Below are 14,921 nucleotides of genomic sequence, written 5' to 3' on the forward strand. Positions count from 1 at the left end.
AGGATTGCAATTTGACAGCAAAGGTATACTTAGTAGTCATCACCCGATAAGCAGCTGGGTGTGTGTGAGATCATACATGCCTCCTTGGGAGGCCAAGAAACCAAATTCTTTACCTCCTGTTCTGGTTTCTGGCAAACTGGTTTTATGAATAATTAGTGGTAGGCAGGTTTTTTGAAAAAGAGGTGGTGTTTCACCTACCAAAAATCTAAATTGCTGCCTGAGCAAGACCTCAGCCTCAAATGATATAATGACCACCTACAAGACCATAAACCATGTTTACACAGATAAACTTCTCAGATTTGTTTTCTCATCTTACCCAGTGATAACACTGTTCTCCATGTGTGTACAAAGTATCTGTGTTTCCTCAACCTAAGGGTTACATGACTTCTGCAGGGGAGTTGTAATAAGCAGGGACATGTGTCAGCCTTGAACAGAGCTGGAAGCTCCTTGTAGAAGGAATGAAATCTCAAAACTTCGTGTGAACTGCTGGGCCCCTGCTGTCCTTCCGGGAGAGAAAACTCCTGGCTATAAACAGAGAATTGTTATGGCTATTTGACAGATAACTTGTTCCATGAACTTACTGGTTTTGGTCATAAAGAGGCAGCATACTTTAAAATCAAAGACAAAAAGGCTGGTCAGGATGGACTGTATCTATAGTTACCAGTTGGATGTAGTTACCATTATGGTAGTGTATCACCAACAACTAGATAAAAAACTGAAGAAACATGTTGACAGCTATTTAGCAACTGTGTCTGCTAGTGAAGTGTGCAACATCTTACACTTCTAGCATTGCTGTAGTCTAGGATTGAAGGGCAGGACTGCGGGATGAGAGGCAGCGTAAGTGAGATAACTGATAATCACAAATGAGAATTGGTACAGGAATCTGAGCTGCAGCTGACCACTCTGTAGACTGAAGGAGGAAGAACAGAATACATACCTGCACACACACCTGCTGTAATAGACATCTGCTTAGATATCTGCTCTGTTTTCCGAGCTTGGGAAAAGAGTGGGTTGTTTTGTTGGGCTTTTTTATTCTCTGCTTGGGGTTGCACAATTTTATAGCATCAGTATCCATTTAGCGCTCTGTTGGTAATTCAGAGCTAAGATCCCATTTTTACCACAGAGGAGAAACTTACAGGAAACTTATCGATCACATCCTGACAGATACAATTAACAGGTACTGGGTGCTACTGTGGCATGTATGGAAAAAAAACTTACAAATCCTACACATACTTTTCCACTAATAACATCATTTATAAGGAATCTTTAAAAATGATTGTACAGGATTTCAGATGTGCATTCTTATAGACACAGCATTTAATTTTCTAACTACATATGTATTTAATTTTCTTCTTTGGAGTTTTAATTTTTCTTTTTTAAAACTGCTTCTACCAACCTTTAAGAAGCAGTTTGGACTAATCTTGTTTGTGAGCCCGAGTTGTTTCTAAAGCAGTTGAGACCTCTAGTGTCCAGTTCTTTCATTGCATGGCTGACCTTTTCTCCTGTTTTTCCCCTATTCCAGACAATAATAAGAAACTGTCCGTGTTGTTAATAAAGTGGTGACTCTAAATTGATCAGATAACTCCTTTCTTTCAGTTTTTGCCTGTTCATGTGCCTACTGAGGAAGAAAAGAAAGATCCCGTTCTTTTTGCCAACAGAGTCCGACAAACCATGGCAACGTATGTAACGTCATAAATAAAATCTTAGAGAACTTTTCTTTCATATCTATCCATATATCCTTTGATATATGCTCATACACATCCTAGCCACGTACTCCAGGTACACTGTCACACAGTTAAGTCCTATGTGCTATACATAGGTGTCAAATTCCTATACCAAAACACCCTTGGATTGCTTTTATGTAGAGCATAAAGCAGATTATGTTGGAACATAATATGTTCAAAACATGTAAAGCTGAAGTAAAATCCTGCCTTACTTGCTTGACAAGAATATGTAAATGGTTCTCTAAGGTTACTGGAATGCATTTACAAGACTGTAAATCTTAAACCATCATGACACTGCCATAACATTTCAAAGTATGGCTTCACAAAATGTATTGCTCTATCCTACCTTCAGCAAAGCAAGAATGAATTATCGTTTTGTGTTTTGTATATTAGCAAAGCCAAGCTGAGGTGGTGGGAACAGGAACAGTCAACTCAAGGTCATTTTTATATAATAAGTTGATTTTCTTTTTCCTTAATTTTCTTAATTTGTTTTTCAGTGCTTTGAACGTGCCAGTCACTGATCATACTTTTGAAGATTGCAGACTGATGATTTCAGCAGGACAGCTAACTTTGCCCATGGAAGCAGGGCTGGTGGAGTTCACCAAAATTAGCAAGAAACTCAAGTAAGGGAAGTTAAGCTGTTGGTGGTAATAATTACTGCCACGTTGCAGTTCATTTGTCATCTATAAAAAGAAAAGTGACCTGACAACTGACCTGGCATGGCTGTGGTCAAATATAAAGTCTGTGCACTGTGAATCTAGACTTGTTACATATGTGCCACACACTTATTTATACAACTCCGTCTGGAAAAATCTTCAGTAGTTACATGGCAATCATAATTATTCTTACCAAAGTGCAGAGCTGTAATTTTATAGAGAGATCAGATGCTTCCCAGGCTGCAGCAATATTAGTGTTTGGGTAGAGAGTTAGCTAACAGAGTTGCGATATATACCCTTCTGTTAAAGAAATATTCACAGTAACACCTAACGTAGCAAAATAATGTTATACCTGAATTTATGGCAATGAAAACAAAACATCTCCACTGGACTAGCCTGTTGATAATAGGTTTGGGAAGGTAATCTAAGGAATTCTGAAATAGCCAAGGATAGAACTGGCTGCTTTTAATACTAGTGGCCATGGGGGGGCAGTCCTTAATTGCTGATTTCATACAAAATATCAGCCTGGAAGTACAGCATTTCCAGTGCTGTACACTCACACTCTTGGCTATTTTTTGTCTTTGAACACTATAATAACTCCTACTGAAATTCCATCTGTTCAAGATCTGCTGTATAGAAAAACCTCCTCTCCCTCATGTTTGCATAGCCTAAAATGGAATCACGTCAGAGAGCAGTTGGATACCTTTGCTGCTATTGCAAGTGCTTCCAAAGGGGGAAGAATTGGAATTGAGGAGTTTTCAGAGTACTTGAAGCTGCCTATTTCAGATGTCCTCAGAGAGCTGTTTCACCTCTTCGATAGGGTGAGTAGTCTGTTACCTGGCTGGAGATTTGTTGGCAATGTTTTGTTAAGAACTACATCCCAAAGGATATTTAATTCATTACATCCAGCTTAGTAAATGCTTCTTGGTTAGCAATTCCACAAGCTAGACGGGTGACTCATACAGTTACCATTTTTTGTTTTGATGGAAAGAAATTGGTCAGTTTGGAGTTGTGAGTTAACAGCCATGTCTTGGAACAAGTTGCTGCACCACCATCACCAGATGATAATCTCCACGCTGGTAGTGGCTGAATATTTGCTTTTGCCTACTGAGATTTTGCTCTCATTTACATTCTGACAGCTTAATTAAGTGCTGTAGTTATAAGTAGATAATTTAAGGCAGATTGAAGCTAACTAGAGTGTGTTCCTGCTGTGTTTGTGAAAGGTGCTATTAGACACTGTAAAAACTCCTTTTGCCTGTCTCCAACCATAAAGAAGGCATGTGCCAGTGCTAATCTGATCATCTAGGCTTTTCTCCATATTTTATACTTGTCCCTGAAGATAGGGAAAATTGCTGTGTGGATGTGCCCCTCTGACTACACCAGAAACCTAAGTAACTAGAGTACAGTGTAGAATTCATCTTACTGTATGTGTCCCATATGTGCTACACTGGAAGCAGCATGTTTTACTGGAAGTGCTTATGAACCAGTTTGTTTCTCATCTTGGGAGCTTTCCTAATGCAGCATCACTCTTCCTAGTCAAGTTAGATCTAGCAGTACACCTGTCCTTGGGAGGGCAAGTTGTTGTGTTGATTTGAACTTCCAGGATTTTCCCAAATACAAAGGATTTACAGACTTTAAAATAGATATGTCAAATGTATTTCTGTAGTTGCTGAATGCACAGAAGCTCTAGCAGATAAAGCACTCATCCTTTTTCCATTCCTGCCTCCTCGCCTTGGACTGTTGGCTCCTATGAGCACATAGCTGAGTTCTGAAGCACAGCACAAATGTAAGAGAAGTACAGTGTGGCAACCAAAATAATTAAAGGCAATCAAGACTCTTTTCACCTCCCCTTTCTGGCACAACTGCTTCAGTGACTGGAATTTGCAACATAATGCACAATTCACCAAAAAGCTGAAGGCATAAAATATTGCAAGAACAGTTGAGACTCTAGTAAGCTTTCCCTGTATTCATCTTTAGGAGAGAAGCTTTACAGAGAAATGGTCACACTAAGGTGGAGGGCTCTTTTCAAACTGCTTCAGTTATGAGAATATGTTTCTTGAGACTTGTCTTTTCTGGCTTTCAGTCTCTTCAGGTTTTTTGCTAAAAAGATTTATCAAATCTCATAAAGCTAAATATGCAGACAAGAAGAAAGAAGCAGAGGCATATCAATGACTGGCAGAAACTGCTGAGATCTGCGATAACTCTGGCAGCTGAAGACATGCACAGACATGGTAAAGTCTAAGCACGCAGATAAGCTGTGTTCTGCCCACACCCAGCTCAGACACAATACGGCTTCGGAGAGTTACAGAAGCACTGGATCTCTGAGTAACTCCCTTCAGAAAATCTTTGCAATGTTCCTGGCTAAAGCTTTGCTGAGTGGAGGAAGCAGTAGTGGCCGTGGAGGAAGCCTCGCACGTGGCCTTGGAGGTCTCCTCACAGGAGGCGGACATGGAGGGAATCTTGGAGGACTTGTTGGAGGTCTTGTCAATCTCATAAGTGAAGCAGCAGCTCAGTATAATCCAGAGCCACCTCCACCTCCTTACAACCATTTTACAAATGTTGAAGCTCATGAGAGCGAGGAGATTAGACGGTTCCGTCGCCTTTTTGTCCAGCTGGCTGGAGATGATATGGAAGTATCTGCTACCGAGCTAAGGGACATCCTGAACAAAGTGCTTTCCAGACATCAAGACCTGAAGACAGATGGCTTCAGCTTAGACACATGCCGTAGCATGGTAGCAGTCATGGACAACGATACAAATGGCAAACTGGGCTTTGAAGAGTTCAAATATCTGTGGAACAACATCAAGAAATGGCAGTGCGTATACAAGCAGTATGATACCAACCAGTCAGGCACTGTTGGGAGAGTTCAGCTGCCGGAGGCCTTGCGGGCTGCTGGGTTCCACCTGAACGAAGAGCTCTGCCAGGTAATCGTGCGCAGATATGCCAGCGAGGACGGTAGCATGGATTTTAACAACTTCGTTAGCTGCTTGGTGCGCCTGGACAGCATGTTCCGGACCTTCAAGTCCCTGGACCAAAATGGAAGTGGGCAGATCAAAGTAACCATTGACGACTGGCTGCAGCTGACCATGTATTCGTGAAAGCATAGCAAAGAAGAATAAGCTTTATCTGAAAGATCCACATGGAAGACTGCAATCCTGTATTATCAAGCTGTAGTCTTTTCCTTATTCTAGGGTAGATGTAGGTAGAGGTACTTAGCTTAGATTTAAGTGCTGTGATTCCTCTTGTGCATGTGTTAGTCTGCTATTCTGGAGGGTTTGTGCAAGTTATCAGTTGTGCAGATGCATAAGTCTGTCTCAGAAAGCTATGTCTAGACTCTGAAATGAGGGAATATGTTGAAGGATCAAAGCTTAGTTATTTCCTCACATAAAGCAGGCTTGCATAGGAATATAGCCATTATTTAAAAAGCTCTAAGTTTGGTGGGGTTTTGTGATGTTACTGTTCCAATTTGTCAGCATTCAGTAAGCTGAAATAAAGCTCTGCTTGCCTGAAGGCAGTCACCAGTAGAGTTGAATGAATTCATAAGTTGTGCAGTTATTTCTAACAAGGGAATAAACATTAAAGTTTCAATGACTATAATGATCAATGAATTTACATAATCATATTTTACTTCCTTCGTATTTCTGCTTTTTCATGCTTGTCTGCTAAACAAAACCTGAGTAGAAGTGCCACTTCTACCTGCTAGCCAGGGCAAAATTGAAGGCATATAAGGCTACTTTTACAACCTTTTTCTCCTTCCTACGACTCTATTACCGTATCTTTTCTCTCTCTCCTTGAAACCTTATTGTAGTTATAATGAAAACAACTTAAAATATTACATTTATATTTAGAGAAGCTTGCCGTAGTAATGCAGTCACACAGCAGCCAGCCAGCCAAAATCAACCTCTGGCTATCAGACATAACTTTGCATCAGGGTGCAGCATCCCACTCAGGCTAATGGCAGAGTTTCAAGATGTTGAATTTTGAGTAATACAACAAGAAATAACACCAACTGCTAAAGGTGTATTTTTCTGAATTAAGGAATACATAACTGAGGATAAACAGTTCTTGTTCTGCGAACTAACGAGGAAGATTTCTCAGCAGGGTTGCTTTAAAAGCAAGTTGGCTAGGGTGTGTGCTGCCCGATGGGAATGTGACACCAGGAGTGGAGCAGGCAGCAGCTGCGCACAGCCTCCATGTGTAGGAGTCCAATGCCCCTGCTCCTCGCAATGTCTCCATCGGTGACTAACAGAAATACCACACAATACCTGCAAGGCAACTGGATGCTAATGCAGTACTGAGGTTTGGTTTGGTTTCTACATTCCCATACTTTTGATTTTTAAATCTTAGAGTTGCACTCGGCCAAGTATTTTCCAAACTGATCAAATCTCCTCCCTGGTATGCTTGCAACAGCTTTTTACTTGCAACTTAGGAAGAAACTTACAGCTTTTGCTCTTTTTTTTTTTTCTTTTTCCTCCTGCACTGTGTTTAATACCAAGCCAGGTAACACAAAGAGTAAAAATACTTGTGTTGGCTCAAACTGTGATGAAAGAAGTCAGTCCCTTTCAAATGACATTCACCCTCACCCCATGTATTCAATGGAAAAGTGCAGTTATCCACAGGGGCATTTGGGCTCTCTGAGTAACAGAAAAGTGGGTGTTGAGAGAAAACGTGATGCCTCCAGGGGAGCACCACCCTACCAGGTTTGCTTCAGAATTCCCTTTCTGACAAGATACAACTTGCATGTAGCAACAGGCAGTTGAAATTTTTGACTGAGAGCAAAAGCCTCTTATATAATGAGCCTGGGTGTGAACACGAGCCATGCAAGTGCAGTTCCTCTCCAGGTGGTCCAGTTGTGGCTTCTCTCTGGTAGCCCTGTAGCCAGCTCGAGGTTTACTTAGCTAATCAGAACAGGAATGACCACTGCACATGTGCACTTCATTTTTCCTGTCGCCTTTGTACAATACGAGTTTCGGGGCAGTAGTATTTTGAATTTTACTGACTGCATCTGTCTTGCAGAGAGCTTTGCCAGCTGCCTAAAGCTAACTGGTTATCTAGCTTTGATCTCCTTGCGCAGCCATAAATGGAGACTGTTTATGGCAGTGGAAACTTCCTTCTCCAAAGAGTAACGTTCATTATATTATATAAAAACTACATCAAAACCCTAGTTACCCCACATGCTGTAGCACAGATAGTAGCAGAAAACTTGTTTGCTTTAAGAAAACCAGGGCTGTTGAGCCTACACTCTTTTGGTTATTTTAATAATATAATTAAAAACACATAAACATGTTCTACTTTGATATTTAGAGAATTGGAGCTTAGCTCACGATTCCTTAAAATACGCTTGGGTGTATCGGCTGCAAACACAGCTAGGTATGTGTACAACAACTGTTGTAGTTGCTCTTTTGTGCTGGTGCTACAGAAACATGGAAGGTTTTCCAGTGTTTTCAGTTTTACTTCCATCTCTCTTCCCAGGCAACAAACCCTATCATTTCTCCTTAACCAAAGTGCCAGAGCATATGGAAGTTAGCCAGCATCCTAGGGCTTAGTAAACCTAGTCACAACATGATCTTACAAGTATAGTAATTTCATTTCATACTCAAGCTGCTGGCGTTCTCTGTATCAGATTGCTCTCAGTTTTGATTATTGGGTTTTAACACTTTAAGTAGAGTAACGTGAGCCTTGTTAGCTCTTGTCATTTTTCCATGTGCAGCCAAAGCTGTGTTTACCAATTTCAAAAGTTGTTTTTGAATTAATTTTAAGTTTACTGTCCAATTCTTTTTCTGTGATAAATATTCTTAACTTTATGTATGTTTATATATTCTAATGCCATCAAACAATCCTTTGCTAAGAATGAAATCTATAAAACTGTCCAAAAATAATATTCCAAAGCCCTTTGGACAATTATAATCTACATTGTTGCTTCAGTTGTCTTAAGAGTTTAAGTTTATAATGTTACATTTCAAAGCTAGGGCTTTTATAATTAGGAGAACTGCGACACGGCCAAAATACTTAAAGTGAACCTCTGCTGCACAGTGACACAACTGATTATTAAATAAAACAGCATTTAGGAGAGAATACTGCCCTTTTCCAACGATTAAAAGCTGACAAAAGTTGTATCCCTTGACACGCACCAGACTTAAAACTATTAATGTTTTTGCTAAACAACTATCTTAAGATCTAATCCCACTAACAGAAATCCCTGTTTTCTAGAGCCCAAGACTTCCAAAGCACTCTACAGAGCAGCCTTAGCATTTCTCCACTGGGGAGCTCCATATTCCACTAGTCAGCAGGAGAAAACCAGGAACAGAAAGGTTAAGCGTGGTATGCTGAAGTGGGCATTGGAAGCTGGTGGGAGAGCCAGGAATAGAAGCGAGTTCTGGCTGTTCACTACAGATTTACCCAGGAGACCACCCCTCTTTCACTTGGCTGAAATGTTTTGTGCTGTTCGTTCTCAGACTTAGGGAGTCCACTTAAGAAAAAATAAAAATCTTGAAATGTACAGCACATTATCCATGAAAGGAACTCTGCTTTACATTTTTGTTTGCTTTTTAAATGTTTTTGACGAATGTCCTTAACTGTGAATGTTCCAAACTATGAGCTGCGAGTCATCACAGCTATGCTTTCATTAGCTGCTCTGGGTCTCGTCACCAACGCTAACATATGGCTGCTTCCCTAGGCTGGATGTTTCCCAAAACCATCAAGAAAACTTTCAGTGTGGTCACAGGAACATTACTGACTTAAACATGTATTCCAGTGGGCGTTTACTGTTTTCCCTGTCTGGAAATACAATGCAGCTTACATGGAATTAATCACAAATCCCATCAACGAAAGCTCCAATTGAAAGAGCTGTGTAGTTACCGTGTGGAAATGTTCATTCAGGTCAAAACTGCAATTATCAGACAGGCTGCTACAATTAACTCATTGCATTTCTAGCTTACAATGTATTTGCTTCAAAACAGCATGTAGGGCAATGCATTTGCTTCAAAGAAAAGCTTAAGATAGACCATGTTGATTTACTGCGTCGTCAGGCTGTACTTTTGCTGGCGTATATTTTATTGCTGAAGGTTCTTAGGAAGAATTAACTCAAGGCAACAGCCTCCCTGCTGCCCTTTTTATTCTAGGATGTTGCATTAGTCTGAGATAGTGCTACATGAACGGTTCCATTTCCCTTAAGCACCTGTATTCCAGTTCTTGTTAGGGGTTTCTTGGAGGCCATACGCAAAAGAAAATCTCCTTGTTTTAAGTTGTTTTAAATCTTTTCACTTGTGTGTTTATAAGATAGAAATTGATACCTATTGATGCCCCAAATTGGGGATCAATTTCTATTTTGCTACTTCATCCCTATTATTACACAAAGTTTGAAAGCTGTTAGTATTTTATCCAGGAAGAAAAAAGGCCCTTAATGTTGTAGCTGTCTTAGTGCATGTTGCATAGTTGATTAGTACAACAGCTTTTAAAGTGATTTGCACTATTAGCCATAACTCCTGCCATATATATTTTGGTTTCAGAATGGAGATGGCACCATCGACTTCAGAGAGTATGTAATTGGTTTGTCTATTCTTTGTAACCCAGCCAACACAGAAGAGACTATTCAGATGGCATTTAAGGTAAGTTCAATTTAGTGTAAATCTACAAACCTGACAAATCAAGACTGACTGTGAATCTGTTAGTTTTCAAATCATAAGTTTATAGCTTCAATCTGTTATGCAAATGTGAGTAATTCTCTTAAACCAATTGACATTTAGAGTGTGAAGGGGAGGGCGAGAATTGCAGGCATCAACTTCATAGAAAAGGGTTTCAAAAGCCATGTGAAGGCACTAATGAATATGTAACTTGGCAGGCTAACTCCAAAAATGATTCAGCAGCACTTGCAGTTTTTTCCCCTGAGGTTTTTTTCTGCTGTGATTCTTCAGTGTCGCAAGTAGACAATAGTTGGAACACTATTGTAACAATATCCTCTTGAGTCAAGCACTCAGTAGAGTCCCTCTTGTTAACAGCCTAGGAGGTTGGGGTGAGAGGAATCAAGAAGGGCTATTCAGGACTGGCACATCCAAAATTGGGCTGCATCAGAGATCATATATTTGCTTGTCCTATGGTTTCCTGATAGTTTGGGCAGTTGAGGAGTGGTAGCACCTTTCACATCCCAAGTACAAGCATGCAGCATGGAACCAGAGATGCCCATTTTTGAATCTTTGAACACAAAAATGCCTAAGTGCCTTTTTTTTAAAGTAGATATTTGACACAGATTCAGGTATTTTACCCACCACTGTCCTCTTATGAACAGCATTGAACATTGTATTAAGATATTGATCATATTCATCTTAAACTGTATACATTTTAATATTGATTTCAGGAAGTGCCCATATTTTTATGGCAATCCATTATTATGGTTGTTTTGCAGATAAGTGCCACAGCTGTTCAAAGTTGTTGATGCTTCTGGAGGATGGTTTATTACTATAGATTCCTCAGAAGAAGCAAGCCTTTGGTGCTTTATTCTTTTGTTTTCTAGACTACACTCTTCAGTACTGTAACAGTTGCATTGATTATAAAAATTGTAATTCGTTGCCATTCCCAATTTTAGTGTGAAATGACTGGTTCAGCTGGTAAAAAGTCCATTTTGTCCTGAAATGGCACTATGGGTTTTCTTTTGCTACTTGTTTTCTTTGCCACTAAATGTACTGTCCTTCATAATGGGACTCTTTGCCTGTAGCAAGTGCTTAAGAATTACAGCCATCCATCCCTTGTATTTCTCAAGGGGGTGATTCATAGCAGATGCATATTGTCGCTGTGCTGGTAAGGATGGTATGATCAGTGTACATGCACTGCCTGCATTCCAGTCACCAAAATTCCTCTTAATTATAATAATTACTTAGTGGGTGACAGGTCAGATATACTAGAAGTTAGGTATTTTACATCGGAGCGTAAACTATGGCAGGTTTATCAGATGCCAGATGTGCCATAACTGGAAGACTAAATTGGAAGGCTAAAACCTAAGATATGCTAGTATAGAGTGGTTGAATCCAACAGACCCTCAGTATAGCTCACAGTGACAATTATCATAAACCTTTGTTTTAAAGTGTTGTATAAGTTCTCTTACAGAGCTAATGCTGTGAGATTTCTTTACTCTCACAGGTTTGCTGCATACTTTTCCTAGTACAGAATATTCTAATCCCAACTACAGCATGTACATTGCTCTTCTAAATTTCTGCTTAGTATTATTCCAGAGAAAATACATAAAAGCTCTTGTAAGAGAAGGTAGCTGAGGTGGAACCAGTCAGCTGGTCAACTTTTCAAATCCCAGGCATTGTTCACAAATCATCTCTCGAATACTTGAATACTTGGGTATGGGTGGCTGGTTTGTATGCAGAAGGTTCACAGGCATACGAATGCTAAAGCATTTCTACACCTACATCTTTTCCAGCTCTTTGACTTGGATGAGGATGGCACTATAACGGAAAATGAGTTTGCTTGTATCATTCAGTCAGCTCTGGGGGTTCCTGAACTTGATGTTTCTAACCTCTTTAAAGAAATAGATGCAGATGAAACTGGGAAGCTGTCCTACGGTAAGTTACATCCTTTTATAATGAAGAGCACTCTGGTGGTCATACCAACAGTGACACCTCTTTTTCCCAAAAATATCTGCTGGTTTACATATAGTTTCTGGGGAAAACTGTTGCAGCACAGACCCAGATACTTTGCATATGTCTGAGATGCTTCAGAAAAACCTAACTGGAGATCACCTTCATTAAAAGGAGCAGGCTCTGAAATTTTCTTTGGTTCTGTTGCCACACTATAGTATCTGTGTTTTTTGTATTTTTCAGATGAATTCAAAGACTTTGCACTCAAGCATCCAGAATATGCCAAGCTGTTTACTACATACTTAGACCTACAGAGATACCAGCTAGGTATGTTGGAGGAAGATGACATTCAGCCACCTGAAGCCAAATACACTCCAGTTGGAAATGCAGTCCCAGTCTCAGAAACAAGACCAGTGGCAAGAAATAAAGTCTGTCCTGCAGACAATGAAGAGGATAACTCAGGTACCTCAGACAAAAAGGATGACTGAGAACAGTTGAAGAATTCATCTCTTGAATTCTACAAGAATGTTTTCCCTACCTATTCATAAGCACAACTGAGAGAAAAAAGAGATGAAAGTTGCAATTCAAAAATATATATATATATAGTTTCATTATTATTTTTTTTTTACTTTTCGTATCTCGAAGAGCTATTCCTGTTTGAGTGTAAGGGAAAAAACACTGTAATTATTTTGTCCTCTATGCCAGTATCACACCATTGGGAATGGTTGCTCACTGTCTTCCAAGTTCATGCTTCCACAAAAGCAACAGATGTACTAAGAGGGTTAAAAGGCTCCAGCACTGACAAGACCTTTCACAGTAGAGACTGAGGAGTCCCAATGTATAAAAACAGGTAGAATTTTTGGTGCTGCTCAATTCTTCTACATCTTTGACACGTCTTAAGGCAAAAAATAATTATACCAGAGTGTTTTAATTTGCAAATATCCCTTAGCCTTTCTTCAGAGAGACAGAAATTAGTTACAGGAAGCTGAGAGTTGAAGCTGGTGTTTTCTTTTAGTTGTCCTTAGATTTCCCTTAACTACTTGTGAACTGTAAAGCCTAACCTTCTGAACAGGACATGCTATTTCACTGAGATGTTAACAGTAACAACTTTAGGCTTACAGGCTAGTTAGAGATGGAAGTGGCTGCATTTCTATACAACAGAAAACTAATCAGAATTCCAAGATAGCAGTTCACAGATCACAGGAAAATGTAGACAATAAGACCCAAGAATTAATGGACTATTTCAAAATAAATAGAATATTGCTTACAATAACAACTGTTCAGGACCACATTAGGAGGAACATTTCAAAACTCAGCATATTTTCATTCTAATAGTTATCAACAGAGGAATGTGACCTTGCTCTGCAAAACTTGAAAGGTAAATATGCTGTCAAACCATAGTTCCAGTAGTTTATACCTACTCTAAAATGGTCTCCTAGAAACCATATTTGCATTACTGTGCCATTACTCATTATGGTTGTAGGGTCTGATTCAAAACCAAGCTCTTTCTGGTCAATGATTTGAGTATGTTTTGCCTCAGTCCCGTCTAGTGCACTGGAAATGGAGCCTTTTCCTTTTTCTGTCCTTCACTTGAATGCACTTTATACAGCATTTTAAATATACAGGTATTTATGCAAATAGCTTCTAATAAAAAGTTGGAGTGGAATGACAGGATATTTTCAAACTAAAATTGAGGTGAGCGAAGTCTAGAATGTCTAGTACCAAAAAGAACCAATTTTCAGCTGGTTTTCATATTTGAAATGTCAAGCTTTGCCTCTAATTTATTGTTTGCATTTTCTGGCTCCAAGTGTATTGCCACATTTAATCTTTTCTGTATTTATAACTGTGCCTATCCTGATGTTTCACGTGCTTAAAATAAATCTATATTTTTACTTGAAGACTTTACTTGAACAATGCATGTCTTCTTAGTACAGTCAGAAGGGCACTCCATCGTGAGGTGCTGGGGGGATTTCCAGGAAATCATCCTTATGATGTCTTACTTTGCTAAACACAATGCAATTCCAAGTGGGTATTTTCAGTTCGGAGTATGAAGGCACTTTTCCTTATGCTATGGCTAAAAATGTAGGACAAGACTGATGCTCTTCCAAAGAGTTACTTCTGCTGACTGCCTCAGCAAGAAGGGATATGATACAAAGTAGACTTGCAGGTATCTGGAAAGATCTCCCTCTCTTCTGGCAGAAAATAAGGCATCACCATTTGTATGTAAAATGAGCGACTCCAACCACGGTTACTGAGAAGTAACTAACATGGCTTTGTGTGATTTGAACATCAGGAGAGAATGAGAGGCAGGGGATACCCTAACCTGGCTGTACAGTTAAGTGAAATGCACGTTAATTCCTTGGCAAGGATGCTTTTGCCTATCACTTCAAGTGAATTCCTCAGCTTCTCAACCAGCTGTAACCTTTTCAAATAAGGCTTCTGTTCCTGCCAGTAGGAAAAAGATGAGTGGGCAAAGATAACAACTACTCCAGGCCCATGACTGCTGATGCTGCCTTACACGTGTTGCTGTTGAATCCAGCCACGTTAAACAACTGGAGCACTGTGCTGCCCACTAGTGCAGCACATTGAGGACTGGTGATTTTATAAATACATGCAAGTCACACAAACGCCTGGCAATTAAAGCTAAAAATACCGTATATATAAATCTACATCTCGCTATAGTTAAAGGAGGAGAGGCCACAAATGGGTTTGGTACGTAGCAGTGATTCAACTATCCTCTGGAAAGAACTCAGCTAAACGTTAGAGACACTAACTCAATATACACACATCTGCTTGATGTGCGGGAAGGGAATACATTAATTTCTAGGCATCATTGTGCCTCAGGAAGCTTTTAAAAGGACCAAACTAAAAGCAGGCTGCAACAAACAGGCATTGCATTAAGTGGCAGAGCAGGAACTGAACAGAAAGAGAAGGCTAAAAATACTAAACAGAAGATGGTTCTT

At 39.7% G+C, this 14,921-nt stretch overlaps 2 protein-coding genes across 3 annotated transcripts in view; both read left to right on the forward strand.

The window, feature by feature from the left end:
• Positions 1 to 13,863, forward strand: part of LPCAT2 (lysophosphatidylcholine acyltransferase 2) — a 29,917-nt gene extending 16,054 nt beyond the window's left edge. For both annotated transcript variants that reach the window (XM_082770381.1, XM_082770382.1), the window contains 6 exons: positions 1,597 to 1,679; positions 2,222 to 2,347; positions 3,048 to 3,201; positions 9,889 to 9,987; positions 11,802 to 11,943; positions 12,202 to 13,863. In XM_082770381.1, the coding sequence (XP_082626507.1) occupies positions 1,597 to 1,679; positions 2,222 to 2,347; positions 3,048 to 3,201; positions 9,889 to 9,987; positions 11,802 to 11,943; positions 12,202 to 12,446 (849 nt within the window). In that variant the 3' untranslated portion in view covers positions 12,447 to 13,863. The remainder of the gene's footprint in view (positions 1 to 1,596; positions 1,680 to 2,221; positions 2,348 to 3,047; positions 3,202 to 9,888; positions 9,988 to 11,801; positions 11,944 to 12,201) is intronic.
• CAPNS2 (calpain small subunit 2) lies at positions 4,348 to 5,769 on the forward strand. Its single transcript, XM_082770336.1, has one exon. The coding sequence runs from the start codon at positions 4,609 to 4,611 to the stop codon at positions 5,476 to 5,478; it is 870 nt and encodes a 289-aa protein (XP_082626462.1). The 5' UTR covers positions 4,348 to 4,608; the 3' UTR covers positions 5,479 to 5,769.
• Positions 13,864 to 14,921: the final 1,058 nt, after the last annotated feature.

This window comes from Aythya marila, assembly GCF_965140915.1.
Source record: "Aythya marila genome assembly, chromosome: 12".
NCBI classification, from domain to species: domain Eukaryota; kingdom Metazoa; phylum Chordata; class Aves; order Anseriformes; family Anatidae; genus Aythya; species Aythya marila.

Coding starts and splice junctions, on each gene's coding strand:
- CAPNS2 (XM_082770336.1), top strand. CDS start 4,609: ATGGTAAAGTCTAAGCACGCAGATAAGCTGTGTTCTGCCCACACCCAG.